We start from the raw sequence: 15,753 nt of genomic DNA, 5'->3' as shown, positions 1-15,753 counted from the left end.
TTCTTGCCACCATTGTTAAGTGAATCCATGCCGTTCTTAAGTTAGTGACACGGTCGTTGAATCTGGCTTCCCGTTGACTTTTGTCAACCGGTCGCAAAACAGATCCACGCACCCTGGGATACAACTGTCATAAATATGAGTTAGTGGCCAAACGTCTGAATTTTGATCGCATGACCACGGGGATGTTGCAATGGTCATGAGACATGGTCATAAATCATTTTTCAGTGCTATTGTAATTTGGTCGCTAAACGAACTGCGGCAAGTCAAGGACTATCTATTATTTCTGCCACTGAATGAGGAATGTTTTCTTTCCGTGTGTTTCTTTAGATTTCAGGAAGAAATATAAGAGGCACATCCAAGGGTTTTTCAAAATCTTCCTCAACTTGGCCCGCACCCCAATCGGAAGGTGTCCCTCCAAGAAAACTATGTAGAACTTCTTCTCAAGCGGAGACCAGATCTGCCCAAAAGAGGTCATGAGATGATGGCTGTGGAAAGAAAGCACCGGGAGATGAAGAACAACCCAGAAGATGGCCCGGAGGTTGACTTGGAGAACTTATTTCATCCACATCCTGAAGGAGAAAACTCAAAAACTGTCTTGTTGCTTGGACCTTCTGGGGTAGGTAAAACCACAGCCGCGTGGAAATTCATGTTGGACTGGGCATCAGATAAACTATGGCCGACCAAGTTTGATTACGCCTTTTATATCTCTTGCAACGCCCTCCGATGTGGCCCTAAGCTTATGAGCGCAACGGAGATGATCCTCAACGGTTGTCCTCCAGGAATGGTTTCCATGGAGGACGTTTTGGCCAACCAAGAAAGCCTCCTCCTCATCGTTGATGGTTTTGAGGACTTGAAACTCTGTGATGACCCAGCTAATACACTGAACAAGGATCCCCATCGAAAGCAAGAGGTGGTCAACCTGTTGATGGGTCTGCTCAAGCAAACGTGGCTTGGATTGTTACTTGACTTCAGACCCTCCTTCTGCAAGTCAGGTAGTCTTGCGCCAAGATGTTCAGGTGGAAACTTTGTACAAGTTCATCCACCTGGGTTTCCAGGAGTTTTTGCAGCCTTGTTCTACCTGCTCGACACTGAGAAGATGTTCTGGGTTTGATTTCTGAGGACATGGAGGAATGTTTAGGAAGAAAAACACGTTGAATGGGTCCAGAAAACATCTGATATCCTATTACAAAGATATTGGAATTTAATCTCCAGGGATTTTTTCTTGAGATGGGTCTCCAGAGTATATCTAAGGAGATCTTCCAGACATCCCTTGTTCTTTGGGAGGAGAACTTTGGTTTCTTCCCCCTCGCACTGTCCGTCCGAGTTTCTCCAAGGCCAAATTTGGCTTGAGGTTTCTCCTCTGGAACCGGTGAGTGAAAAACTTGACAGACTGATGGACTTTCTGGGGAGGCCCCACCTTCGCTGCAACTTCATCCATTGAATGTGGAGCTCCAGGTTTTGTTTGACTGGCTCAGAAAGGAAATGCAACTCTAGACGAAGCAAGGAAGTCTGCGTCACCGCCTAGCTTGGGCAGAGGCTGCTTGGCCAACCACGCGGAGCGTGCCAGGAGTGAAGGACCACCTCTGGAAATCCCTCCGCTTGTATTTCGACACACTTCTTGGCCAGGTGAAGTTTCACCTTCATCTGGATGATATCCAACGATCTGGGGAGCAACGTTGGACAACAAAAATATAAATCTTACAACATCAACTGTGACATTCATCTCATACTAATATTTTGTGCATTATTTACAAATATATAGAATTTGTGTGGATATAATTCATTAACTTATCTAGTGCTTATCCCTATTTATTTACAATCCATTTATCTATCCAACGTTGATGGATTTAACTAAGTGCCTATGGCCATTGTCACCGATGGACAATTTGGCGTTCAAACTTCACAATTGTTTTCTAAGACCTTCCTGCCAGGCATATATGTCAAGTATAGGTAGTCCTCAACTTACAACCACAAATGAGCCCAACATTTCTTACCGTAGACATAAAAAACGGTCGCAAGGCTGGTCTAGGGAAGAGAAAGACCAGGGGAGACAGGAGAGCAGCCTTCCAATATTTGAGGGGCTACCGAGAGAGGAGGAGGAAGGGGTCAAGCTATTTTCCAAGGCACCCTTGAAGGCCAGACAAGGAATAATGGTTGGAAACTGAACAAGGAGAGATTCAGCCTGGAAATAAGGAGGAATTTCCTGACAGTGAGAACAATTCACCAGTGGAACAGAAGTTGCCTCCGGAAGTTGTAGCTGCTCCATCACTGGAGGTTTTTAAGAAGAGACTGGACAGCCATTTGTCTGAAATGGGATAGGGTCTCCTGTTTGAGCAGGGGGTTGGACTAGACGACCTCCAAGGTCCCTTCCAACTCTGTTATTCTGTTATACACCAAGTTTCTTCATCAGACTCAACTACTGACGCGAGGCTCAGGTCTCAAATTCACCTTATTAAGAAAAGTCACATTTCCCCCTCCCTATGACCTCTTCCCTATGGGATAGGTGTCCTAAAAAAAACTTACCAATTCCATCTTGGAGAACCATTTGCGGGGATCTGAGAGGCATCTCAAGCTGCTTCGGAGCCCCTCAGAAACCACCTGCAACACCGTGAACGTTTTCAGGATCTTCCATATAATAAAGAAGACTAAGATCAAGGGGGAATTTTTGCCGAGAAGTAGAATAAATCTCTGGAGAGCCAAAAAGCTAAGACATAGCACTTCCAGCTCCATATTGGGAGAAAACCCAAATAACTGAAGTCCTGGGCTGGTTTCAGATATGAACAGAGCCTTAATATGATGTGTTCTGGGCGCATCATAAAGGTCTCCACACAGCACCATGCCAATCCCATCTCACAAAAGTCCCTCCTCCTCCTCCTCTTCCTGGAAATTGCCAGTTCTTTCTATGATTTTCACCTAGAATGTGTCATTATGTTGCCATCACTTATGTAAATATGTGATTTACACGCCCATTTTTCTCAGATTCAGAATTCTTTTGTTGCTACCACTTGATTTCCAGTAAAAGGTAACTTTTCTCTGATTAAAAGAGTCAATATTTCAGTCAGTATTTCGGTCAGTCAGTATTTTTTCTTGGATTTTGAATGGAGCACCAGCTGACAGAATGTCGCATTGCCCACTGGCTGGAATTCATGATGCTCCACGCACTTGTCTAAAGGTTTATCACCCTGAGTTTATCATCTTGGAACAAGGGTCCTCAAACTTGACACATTTAAGAGTTGTGGACTTCCAACTCCCAGAATTCTTGAGCTAACATGACTGGAGGAGGAATTATGGGACTTGAAGTCCACAAGTCTTAAAGCTGTCAAGTTTGAAGACTCCTGATTTATTATCTATCTATCTATCTATCTATCTATCTATCTATCTATCTATCTATCTATCTATCTATCTATCTATCTATCTACCGTATTTATCGGCGTATAACACGCACTTTTTTCCCCCTGAAAATAGGGGGCAAATGATGTATGCGTGTTATACCGATATAATGTTAAGAAGCCTTCGGTGAATGCTGCTGGGATCGGGGATCAAGGACACAAATGAAAGAAGGGGAGGGAGGAAGCAACCGAAGCCTGTCCTTCTCTTTGGGTCAGCTCTCTCAGTCGCTCTCTCGCTCCTCCACCAGCACAGGAAGAAACTGCTTCAAAGAAGCGGGGGGGGGGGGCTTTTCCTGTCGCCGCAGCTTCCCTGAAGCGCCCGTTTCTCCCCCACCCCCACCCCGTCCGCCCGCCCGCAGTGCTCCGTTCTGCCTGCCTGCCTGCCTTCGTTAATGGTTGAATCGGAACAGCTTCAGCTGAGTAAAAGAGGCGAATAGTTATTATTCTCAGCCGAAGCTGCTCCCAAACAACCAGAAACTAAGGCAGGCAGGCAGGCAGGCAGGCAGGCAGAATGAAGATGCGTGTTATACGCCTGTGCGTGTTATACGCCGATAAATACGGTATCTATCTATCCCCATCCATCCATCCTCTATCACAACGGTCTTCAAACTTGACAGCTTTAAGACTTGTGGACTTCAATTCCCATAATTCCTGAGCTAACATGACTGGAGGAGGAATTCTGGGACTTGAATCCACAAGCCTTAAAACTGCCAAGTTTGAAGACCCCTGTTTTAGAATATCACTCAATCAGAATAGAGCCGGAAGGGACCTGGGAGGTCTTCTAGTCCAGCCTCCTATATCATTTCAGACAAGGGACTGTCCGGTCTCTTCTTGAAAGCCTCCAGTGATGGAGCACCCACAACTTCTGGTGGCAAGCTGTTCCACTGGTTAATTGTTCTCATTGTCTGGAAATTTCTCCTTCATTCTAGGCTGGTTCTCTCCCCTTGAGTAGTTTCCATCCATTGATTCTTGCCCTGCCTTCTAGTCCTTTGGAAAATAACCCCCTCTTCTTGGCGGCAGCCCCTCAAATACTGGAATACTGCTATGATGTCACCCCGAGTCCTTCTTTTCTCTAGACTAGCCATACACAAATCCTGCAACTGTTTTTCATAGGTTTTAGTCTCCAGGCCTTTAATAATCTTAGTTGCTCTTCTCTGCACTTTTCCCAAAGTCTCAACATCTTTTTTGTAATGAATAGAATAGAATAGAATAGAATAGAATAGGAGAGGAGAGGAGAGGAGAGGAGAGTGGAATAGGAATAGAAATAGGAAATAGAATAGAATGGAATGGAATAGAAGCTGGAAGGGACCTTGGAGGTCTTCTAGTCCAGCCTCCTGCTCAAGCAGGAGACTCTATGGTACCATTTCAGACAAATGACTGTCCAGTCTCTTCTTAAAGACCTCCAGTGATGGAGCACCCACAACTACTATTATTAAGTGTTGTACCTTATGATTTTTGACGAATGTATCTTTTCTTTTATGTATGCTGAGAGCATTTGCTCTGAGACAAATTCCTCGTGTGTCCAATCACACTTGGCCAATAAAGTTATTCTGTTCTATTCTATTCCATTCTAGTCTAGTCTAATTCTATTCCATTCCATTCCATTCTCTGTTCTATTCTATTTCTATTTCTGTTTCTGTTTCTGTTCCTATTCTATTCTATTCTATTCTATTCTATTCTATTCTATTCTATTCTATTCTATTCTATTCTAATTCTATTCCATTCCATTCCATGCTATGCTATTCTACTCTACTCTAATTCTAATTCTAGGTTGACTCCCTCTAATACTGGAATACTGCCATCATGTCACCCTTATTTCTTCTTTTCTTTAGACTCACCCAAACCCTATTCCTGCAACCGTTCCTTCATATGTTTTTGTCTCCGGGCCTTGAATTATCTTAGTTGCTCCTCTTTGCACTTTTTCCAAAGTCTCAACATCTTTTTTATAATGCGGTAATCAAAAATGGATGCAGCATTCCAGGTGTGGCTTTATTAAGGCTTTATAAAGCGGTACTAATACTTCACGTGATCTTGATTCTATGCCTCTGTTAGAAGGGAATGGAATGGAATATGGAAAGGAATGTAGTATAGAATAGAATAGGGAATAGAAAATGGAATATGGAATAGAAAAATTTGTATTTTATTTTCTATGATAAATAAACCTGGAAATAAGGAGAAATTTTCTGACAGTGAGAACAATCAACCCACAGAACAGAAGTTGCCTTTGGAAGTTGTGGGAGCTTCATCCCTGGAGGCTTTCAAGAAGAGACTGGGCTGCTCTCGGTCAGAAATGGAGTAGGGTTTCCGCTTGGGCAGGGGGTTGGACTAGATGACCTACTCTGATGACCCTTCCAACTCTGATTATCTGTTATCTGTTAAATAAAAAAAACACCAATATTTTTTAAAAAGTCCCAATGTTTTAGATCACAGTTGATTTACTTTCTGAGTCCTTCCCTGAATAAAAACATCAATATTTTTTGCAGTTTGCGGACATCCTCGAAAAACCAAGGCTTTTCCCATCATTCCTCATTGCAAGAGAGCTGCATCCTTTCATGTTTACAGAAAGTACAATTGCAACAGCCTTTAGACTGCAAAAAAATAAAACAATATTGATGAAAGCGATCACCGCACGATAAGCAATCCCCAAACAAAAGCCTGAAACCCGGCTGGACCTTGGGGAAAAACTTGAGCCACGTTAAACAACGTTTCTTGGTTAAAGAACAACCGAACCTTGCTTAGTCTTTTTTTTTTTTTTATAAGCCAGGCTTGCAAAGCCACGTGACGGAGGCGGTTCCTGGAGAGCGAATTCCGCCCACAGCAGCTCTGGGCCAATAGGAAGAAAAGGGCGGTGCTCCCTTTCTGCGCAGGCGCGCGTCTTTCCCGCCCTCTGCGTTGTGGCGCATGCGCGGACCTTCTTTCGCGCTGAGGGAACCTGGAGGGCGCCATTTTGGTTGCGCGCGGCGGCGCGGTGGCCATCGGTGAATGGGGGAAGATGCGGGCTGGGGATGATGGGAGGCCTAAGGTGACCGTTGATGGGGCGAAGAGCGTCCGGAGCCGCGTTCACATGTTTCTGACCCAGCCCGAGTGGATCCCTCAGCGGCTCTGAGGGGAATCCACGGCTCGGCGCGCGGCCCTGAGGCGCGTTTTTATTCATTTATTAATTTTTATCTCGCCCTTTATAAGATTTTTATCCTCTATTTTATATATTTGGGATAAATCGAGGTAGAAAATTGGCCTAATCCTATTTTTCCCCCACAACAACAACCCTGCGAGGTGGGCCGGCCTGGCCTGAGAGAAATCCCCCAAAAAAGTGGCTCCCCAATGAAGACCATTCGGTGCAAAAATTGGGGATATAATTCAAACCAACCAAAACATCTGCAATATTATTTCATGACAATCATGGGATAAATAATTCTTGAGTTATTTTCACCGCAATAATTCGCGAATGTGGGTGAACTATATCATTGCGATCCAGATAATATGCACAGCGTGGCAGTCAAAGTAATATTATTTCACTGTGGTAATTTTAGTGAATTGTTTCACTGCAATCCGAATAACATGCACAAAAGGTAACCAATTAATATTATTTCACAGGCATAATTCACTAATATAGATGTTCCTCAGCTTACGACCACAAATGAGCCCAAAATTTCCTTTGCTAAGTCCCAAAAGTGCCTCCCCCCCCCCCCCAAGAGGCAACTGGACTTTCTGGGATGGGGGGGGTTTGAAAACTAGGCTGTTAAGCTAGTTTTGCCCCACTTTACGACCTTTCTTGCCACGGTTGTTAAGTGAATCACTACCTTTGGTAAACCAGGGCTCCCTTTGTTGACTTGGCTTGTCAGAAGGTTGCAAAAGGTGGTTAAGCGAATTGCCCCATTTTATTAAATGTGAACCAGTGGCCAAGCATCTGAAACAGTAATTAACATTATTGTGCAGTGAGTTTTGCCACACTTTACAACCTGTCTTGCCACGGTCGTTAAGTGAAGCACCACCATTGTTAAGTTAGTCGCGTGGTTGTTAAGTGAATCCAGATCCCCCGTTGACTTGGCTTGTCAGAAGGTCGCAAAAGGGGAAAGACGCCTACCGTCATAACTGTGAGTCAGTTGCCAAGTATCAGGTGAATTTTGATCAGGTAACCCTGAGGGATGCTGCAGTGGTTGTAAGTGTGAAAATGGTCATGAGTCTCTTCAGTTTCGTTATAATTATGAATTGCCACTAAATGAATGGTTGGATAGTCAAGGACGATCTGTATTCCCAGTGAAGCTGGACGGTTTCCTAACTAAGGTGCCCCTGTAGAAGATCTCACAAAGACTCAAAAGTGACACTTGTGGCTTCCACCCAGGATCTTTCGGCCTCTCCATCACATGACAACCACCTGGGGTCCATTTGGGTGGTATATAAATACATGCCACTTGCCAAGAGTCCTGGACTCACAACTACAACTGAATTTCTGCTGCATTGCAAAATGGTTGCAAAGAGAGTTGCGCCAATTTGACCATCTTTTTCATCACAGTGGCTAAGTGAATTGTTGCGAGGTTAAACGAATCACGTGGCCGTTAAGTTTCCACCCTTGATGTCGCTTGTCGGGAAGCCAGCTGAGAAGGTCACAAGTGACAATCAATTGACCATTGTAAATACATGCTGATCTCAAGACGGTGAGGATGCCACAGTGGTCATAAGTGTGAGGAAGTAGATAGAAGGTCCATGGTGGATGCCTCATGAATTCCATGAGGCTGTTAATGTCCATGTGGGACTGGCGTGAAGCATGGTTGATGTAGCATTGGGTTTTTTAACAGAATAGCAGAGTTGGAAGAAATCTTGGAGGTCTTCTGCTCAAATTGCCTTTCCAAGTAAGAGACCTGATACCATTCTAAACAAACAGCTGTCCAACCTCTTCTTGAAAACTTCCAGTGTTGGCACATCCACAACTTCTGGAGGCAAGCTGTCCCACTGGTGGATTGTTCTCATTTCAGAACATTTCTCCTTATTTCTAGGTTGCGTCTCTCCTTCATTAGTTTCCATCCGTTGCTTCTTGCCCTGCCTTCAGCTGCTTTGCAGAATAGCTTGACTCCTCTTCTTTGTCAACCCCTCCAATATTGGAAGATTGCTATCGTGTCACCCCTAATCCTTCTTTTCATCAAACTAGTCATAGCCAGTTTCTGCAACCTTTGTATGTTTATACATACATTATAAAAAAGATGTTGAGACTCTAGAAAAAGTGCAGAGAAGAACAACCAGGATGATGAGGTGACTGGAGACTAAAACATACGAAGAACGGTTGCAGGAACTGGACCTGGCTAGTGTAGTGAAGAGAAGGACCAGGGGAGAGAGGGGAACAGTCTTCCAATATTTGAGGGGCTGCCCAGAGAGGAGGAGGAAGGGGTCAAGCTATTTTCTAAAGCGCCTGTAGGCCAGACGAGGAAGAATGCATGGAAACTGAACAAGGAGAGATTCAAGTCCTAGAAATAAGGAGAAACTTTCTGACGGAGAACAATCCACCCATGGAACAGAAGTTGCCTTCAGAAGTTGTGGGAGCTTCATCCCTGGAGGCTTTCAAGAAGAGACCAGACTGCCCTCTGTCAGAAATGGGGTCTCCCGCTTGGGTGTGTGTGGGGGTTAAGGTTAGGGTTAGATGACCTATAAGGTCCCTTCTGATTATCTGTTATCTGTTCTTCACTTTTTGCTAAGATGTCCTCCATCTCCACTGTAGATGTTTGTGGGGATCAAGCCCTTCAAGAGCCCGTTCCTTCCTCTTTTTCAGGCCCTCAGAAGAAACCACCTGCACACCTGTCTTGACTGTGACTTGGGCACCTGCCCCCTGCAGTTGTTTGGAAGCAATTGTGTGGATTTGCTAGCGCAGCCTCAAGGGCATCTTAACATCCTGGGCATGGAATGAATTATTATTTTTTTCACAACGTCCCATCCATTTTCTCCTCCCCCATTCAAAGCCCACCTTCCTCCAGCACAGAGGTGGCCACTTTACGGTTTGTGGGCTTCAACTCCCAGTATTGTGGGAACTGAAGTCCACAACTTTTAAAATGGAGAAGCTTGGACACCCGTGCTTGAGCGCTCTGCTGTAAGGTGTCTGAATGAATATGGCCCCAAATCTTCCTTCTGTGTTTCCCACAAAGGACATTGAATGAATTCTTTTGCAACGGTCACCACTTCCATCAATTCTCTCCTCCACATTCAAGGCCATCCATAGCACCCAGGACATGGCATATACAAGTGATGCTTGAACAGGGCCCCGCAGGGTTGTCTGCTTTGCTACCCATCCTCTTCATGTTTTCCTCGCTACCTTCTGGGAGCTTCATGGTGTCAACTCATAAAACATTTTGTATACACGTTTTACAGTTGACAACAGAAAGAAGTGGGGGGAGTTTCAAAGAGCAGGCGGCAGTGTGGAATCGAAAGTACATTCCATTCATATTTTCTTCAGAGACTGATTAGATCAGGGGTGGCCAATCTTTTGGACCTCAGGGACCCCCCAAACTCATCATTTTAAAACCTGCAGACCAGAGACCCGGGGAAAATCCCCCAAAAAGTCTGCAGGAAAATTCCCCACCCCGTTTTCCTACCGATCGATCGTTCTTTATTTGGGATCACAGGATACCATCTCCAGCTCCGTTCTCGGGGAGAGAGAGAGAGAGAGAGAGACTTTTGGCTTCATGCAAGGAAAGCAGCAGGAGCAGCAGAAGTCTTTCTTTCTCTCCCCCAAACTCTGCCAGAAATGAGTCTTTGCCGGCGCAGCCTCTTGGAGCAGGAGGCCTTGCAGGGTCCCCAAGACTCATTTCTGGCAGTTTGGGGGAGAGAAAGGAAGACTTTGGCTGCTTTCCTTGCGTGCAGCCAAAAGCAGAAGAAGGAAGAAGCGGAAAGAAGCAGCCCGGTGGCCAGGCCAAGCGTGTGGGGCGAGTGGGGCAAGTTCCCCCCCTCCACCTTTCCCCCCCTCCCCTCACTACCTCATGTTGTTTGCAATGCAAGCGGCACAAGCCTTGTATTCCCATGGGCCATGTGGGCCGTGCAGCCTTGTGTTCCTGTGCAGCCGGGACTAATTGCTTTGGGGGGGGGACATTTCTCTGCAGACCACCAAAATTTTTCTCACGGACCACCAGCGGTCCCCGGCCCATTCGTTGGTGACCACTGGATTAGATGATTGAAGCTTCTGCCAGGCAAAAATCTAATTGGAGAGCATGATTGATGACTCTTGGCTACGGATGTGTTTCGTTGGATGATACACCCAGAGGGGTGGGGGTGGGGAAGCAGGATCAAGGGTGACAGGGAATTACGTATCTCAGAGTCGGCTACGCCCAGGCTAATGCCGGCATGTTAACTTCTAATAAATCCTTTGAAGTTTTGGGAGTGTGGCTCGAGGCTCATGACTTAATTGGAGTAATTGCCGGAATCCTGACACATGGTATCCAAAGCAGAACATGCAGATTCAGACACAGTTTGGTTCCATGGAACCTCTCAGCTTTCCTCTTTTCGCTACATATTCAAAATGGACAGAGATTAAGATAGGCAGGCAGGCAGGCAGGCAGGTAGATGATAGCTGCAACAGTCATAAGTGTAAAAAATGGTCCTAAGTCACTTTTTTTCAGTGGTGGTGTAACTTCGAAGGGTCACTATTTTTTTTTTTAATAAAAAGTTGTTTATTTTTATAACAAAGACAAAAACAAACAAATAAAACCTTCTTTCTGTTGTAACAGTGTGTCAGTTGGGTACATATATTTTTGTGCACATAATAACATCATTCCTATCTTACTTCTTCTTTTTCTTCAGCGTTTGTCTCGCGCTCTGGCGAGGTCCGCTAACGTCCTTGAGTATTGCTTCCACGCCTCTCTGTCTGCCACGTATGTCGGGTCTGCCTTCGCGATCTCTAGGTCGGCCTTGATCGTGTCCATCCAGCGTTGCTTAGGTCTACCACGCGGTCTCGCGCCTCCGACAGTCACCTTCATTGCAGATTTGATGATGGATTCTTCCTTGGCGCGACTCACATGGCCGAACCATCGTAGCCGGGACTGCCTCATGACCATGGAGATGGGCACGACGTTGAACCGTCTACGCACTTCTTCGTTCCTGACGCGATCGATGTTGGGCGTGTGTTCTGTAGCGGACGTTTCCACCATGTTGATGCGGCATTTGAATACTCCAGCCGGCCTGTCGCGTGGGCCTGTCGTCGGAGGGTCTGCTCTCAGTTACGGTCAGCGTTTAACGGCTTCGCGCATCCAGGGGACACCACTTGGAGGTGGCAGACCGCTCGTCCCCCATTCCTATCTTACTTATTTATGCTTATAATCATTCTAGCCAATATTTTATATCACATGTATGAATTATTTTATTATCCCTAACATTGTAGTTATTGTCTTTCAAGAGTATGTTTCACATTCATTTTCTTACTCTATCTAACTCAATTGTTTTATCAGTTGTGGTATATTATACTATACTTACACATTTCAATTTCTTACTCTTCTATCCAGCCATTCATAAAATAAATTCCAAATTTTATGTGTGTTATTCATGTGTTTGGGTAGATATATTCCTAAACTCTCTGAAGCTGGAAAGGTCTGGATAGTAAAAACCCTTGTCAACTCATAAAACATCCCTATGCCTGTTTTAGTAATTGCCATAAAAAATGGGGAGGAAGGAAGGAAATCTGGAAGAGCAAAGCAGCAGTTGGAAAGCGGAAGTACATTCCAACTCTTGTCTTTAAAAGATTGTAGCTAAATTACCAGAGCTTTTGCCCGCGAACATATTTAATTGGAGAACATGAATGATGACACCCAGCCTGTGAAGGTGCACAATTGGAGAATCTGATTTATGACACACCCAGGGGGAAGTGGGGAAACAGGGGACTGTAAATGACATATGCCAGAAGCTGGCTTCATACAGCACAGTGCCAGTATGTCGCCTCTGATAAATCCTTTGAAGTTTCTTGAAGTTTGGCTCGAGAATCATGATTTAATGAAAGCAATTGCTGGAATCCTGACAGCAAATCAAGTGGAAGGGCTACCTATTATCAGAGGCATCTTGGGTAATGAGTAGGAACGTCCAGGCCGATCGCCTTATAGCAAGATTCCATGCAGAAAATCCAACCAAACCCAGGGGGGGTGTTTGCAACCCTAAATTCTATATCTGCACTCAATTTGTTTTTGCTTAATACAGATCACCTTCAAGAAGTGAGAGGAGCCGAATGTCAACTCATGAACCATTCCTATGCCTGTTTTAGTAGTTGCCATTAAAAAATGGGGAGGGAAAGGAAGGAAATCTGGAAGGGCAGTGCAGCTGTTTGAAAGCGAAAGTACATTCCAACTCTTTATCTTTAAAAGATTGTAACCAAAATACCAGAGCTTTTGCCCAGGAATATATTTAATTGGAGAACGTGAACGTGCTCAATGGGAGAATCTGATTTATGAGACACCCAGGAGGGGAAACAGGGTCACAGGGGACTGACTATAAATTACGTATGCCAGAGTTGGCTTCATACAGGGAAGTGCCAGCATGTCGCCTCTAATGAATCCTTTGAAGTTTTTTGAAGTTTGGTGTGAGAATCATGGTTTAATTAGGGCGATTGCTGGAATCCCGACACCCTAGCTCAATCCCTAGCAAGATGGGATTGTCATTGGTCTGGAAACATGGTTTGAGATGGTTCCAGAACTAGGTCTGGCTAGAGCTGCTGTCCTTTCAAAGGAAAAACATCTGAACACCCGTCTCCAGATGGAACTGCAGGAGAAGTTATGGCCAGTAGACTTTGTCCCCTGCTGCTCTTGGAACTTTCATACACTTATCTTGACCAGAAGGTCTTGGCCAACCATACATCACCCCCTTATCACCTCTCGATTAGATTACTGCTCTGCTGGGACTGGCTGTAAAAATGATTCAAAAAGCTACAGTTAGTAGAAAATATGGCAGCCAGGTTGTTCCTGGGAGAAAGGCGGTGGGCAGGAATTGTGTCTCTCTCTTCTGGCTGGTGCTTTGACTGCCCAGGAGCTTCTGCACCCATCACAAAATAGCAGCGGGGAGCTTAGAATAATTTTATTGTCATCTGTTTGAATATTAGTAGCTCGGGTTTGGTAGTTGGGCTGTTGGTTTGAGCTCCATGTCAGAAGCTCCGGTATTCACCCCCATTTAAATCATGAGATCAGATCTATTAGAGCTTAAAGAAGATTGATTAGGAGTGAACATGTCAGTACTACCTGGGTGTAGCCAACTCTGAGACACATCGTTCATTTCACCCTTGACCCTGGTTTTCACCCACCCTGGTCTCTCAAGTGTGAATTACAACCACAGACCTTAACAGGCTTGGAGAGTTGTCAGGCCAATATCTTTCAGATGCCACACTGTACTAGAAAATACTTGGCAAGGAGTCTCTGAGAATCACAAACGAATCTTCACACTAATTAAATGAACTAATTGTCTCCTGCAAGCACCATCCCCCTTTCACTCTTCTTTATTCCCTATGGGAGGGAATTCTCCATCCACCTGTGCCTTTACTCCCGAGTTGACCCTTGTTCCTCAGCTGTTCCCTTCTTCTGGCAGCTCTGTGCGTGCACACACTGGGAACAGGCTCCAGCTGTTCTTCTGCCTCACTGATCTCCGACTCTGAAGGCAGCTGACAACTGTCAGAGGGCCCTGTCCCCATTATCTCTCTCTGACCCAGAGCCCTCGTCAGAACCTTCTCCAGGACTGGCCCACGTTCCTTCCCAACCTCCTCGCTGTCCGAGTCTGCTACTAACTCTGCTGGCCGTTAGCAGGCCATAACAGTAAATCTGAACGGTCCCTAAACAAATGGTTGAAAGTTTGGTTGTAAATGATAGCTGTATTTTTCCATGGTTGGACTTCTAAGTCTCTTCTAAACTACCCAACTGTTGGGGTGCCATCTCTTCTGATTGGCAGTGCCTACCCAGACTACATGACCTGGTTTTCCCTTGGCCGAACCCCTGTTCCAAAGAATTTGGATCTTGGCTTAGAAAAGCACCAGCACTCGACTTAGGACCGCATTTGTGTTGTTAAGTGAGACATTAAATGAGCTTTATCCCATTTTATGACCTTTCTTGCCACCATTGTTAAGTGAATCCATGCCGTTCTTAAGTTAGTGACACGGTCGTTGAATCTGGCTTCCCCGTTGACTTTTGTCAACCGGTCGCAAAAACAGATCCACGCAACCCTGGGATACAACTGTCATAAATATGAGTTAGTGGCCAAACGTCTGAATTTTGATCGCATGACCACGGGGATGTTGCAATGGTCATGAGACATGGTCATAAATCATTTTTTCAGTGCCATTGTAATTTGGTCGCTAAACGAACTGCGGCAAGTCAAGGACTATCTATTATTTCTGCCACTGAATGAGGAATGTTTTCTTTCCGTGTGTTTCTTTAGATTTCAGGAAGAAATATAAGAGGCACATCCAAGGGGTTTTTCAAAATCTTCCTCAACTTGGCCCGCACCCCAATCGGAAGGTGTCCCTCCAAGAAAACTATGTAGAACTTCTTCTCAAGCGGAGACCAGATCTGCCCAAAAGAGGTCATGAGATGATGGCTGTGGAAAGAAAGCACCGGGAGATGAAGAACAACCCAGAAGATGGCCCGGAGGTTGACTTGGAGAACTTATTTCATCCACATCCTGAAGGAGAAAACTCAAAAACTGTCTTGTTGCTTGGACCTTCTGGGGTAGGTAAAACCACAGCCGCGTGGAAATTCATGTTGGACTGGGCATCAGATAAACTATGGCCGACCAAGTTTGATTACGCCTTTTATATCTCTTGCAACGCCCTCCGATGTGGCCCTAAGCTTATGAGCGCAACGGAGATGATCCTCAACGGTTGTCCTCCAGGAATGGTTTCCATGGAGGACGTTTTGGCCAACCAAGAAAGCCTCCTCCTCATCGTTGATGGTTTTGAGGACTTGAAACTCTGTGATGACCCAGCTAATACACTGAACAAGGATCCCCATCGAAAGCAAGAGGTGGTCAACCTGTTGATGGGTCTGCTCAAGCAAACGTGGCTTGGATTGTTACTTGACTTCAGACCCTCCTTCTGCAAGTCAGGAAGTCTTGCGCCAAGATGTTCAGGTGGAAACTTTGTACAAGTTCATCCACCTGGGTTTCCAGGAGTTTTTTGCAGCCTTGTTCTACCTGCTCGACACTGAGACAACCAGAACACCTTACCAAGACCTATTTGGAGATCAGAAGGAGTGCAAGAGCATGTTGATCCATTTTCTCTATGGCTTGTCCAATGTGGAAAGGATGAGTGTCCTTCAAGAATCCTGGTCTTTCAAGCTATTCAAGACTAAAGTTTGGCCAGAATTGCTAAGGTGAGTGGATCAGGAAGCCAAGGCTCACTCCTTTAAAAGGGAAGAGGATCTGC

The 15,753-nt window shown here is 45.2% G+C and overlaps 2 protein-coding genes across 2 annotated transcripts in view; both read left to right on the top strand.

Moving 5' to 3' along the window:
- LOC148129568 (NACHT, LRR and PYD domains-containing protein 3-like) overlaps positions 1 to 1,111 on the top strand; it is a 1,709-nt gene extending 598 nt beyond the window's left edge. The window contains 2 exon segments of the mRNA XM_087942823.1: positions 328 to 357; positions 360 to 1,111. Of these exon segments, the coding sequence (XP_087798949.1) occupies positions 328 to 357; positions 360 to 1,111 (782 nt within the window).
- A 13,491-nt stretch (positions 1,112 to 14,602) lies between these two features.
- On the top strand, positions 14,603 to 15,535 carry LOC148129567 (NACHT, LRR and PYD domains-containing protein 3-like). Its single transcript, XM_087942482.1, has one exon. It carries the CDS (start codon positions 14,735 to 14,737, stop codon positions 15,533 to 15,535), a length of 801 nt encoding a protein of 266 aa, XP_087798608.1. The 5' UTR covers positions 14,603 to 14,734.
- The last annotated feature ends 218 nt before the right edge of the window (positions 15,536 to 15,753 follow it).

Source organism: Notechis scutatus, chromosome 13 (assembly GCF_049901735.1).
Source record: "Notechis scutatus isolate UNSWTSFEM ecotype Mainland chromosome 13, rNotScu1.2, whole genome shotgun sequence".
Classification (NCBI taxonomy): domain Eukaryota; kingdom Metazoa; phylum Chordata; class Lepidosauria; order Squamata; family Elapidae; genus Notechis; species Notechis scutatus.
Note: the sequence above shows the minus strand (reverse complement) of the source record. Positions and strands in the feature narration are given on the sequence as shown.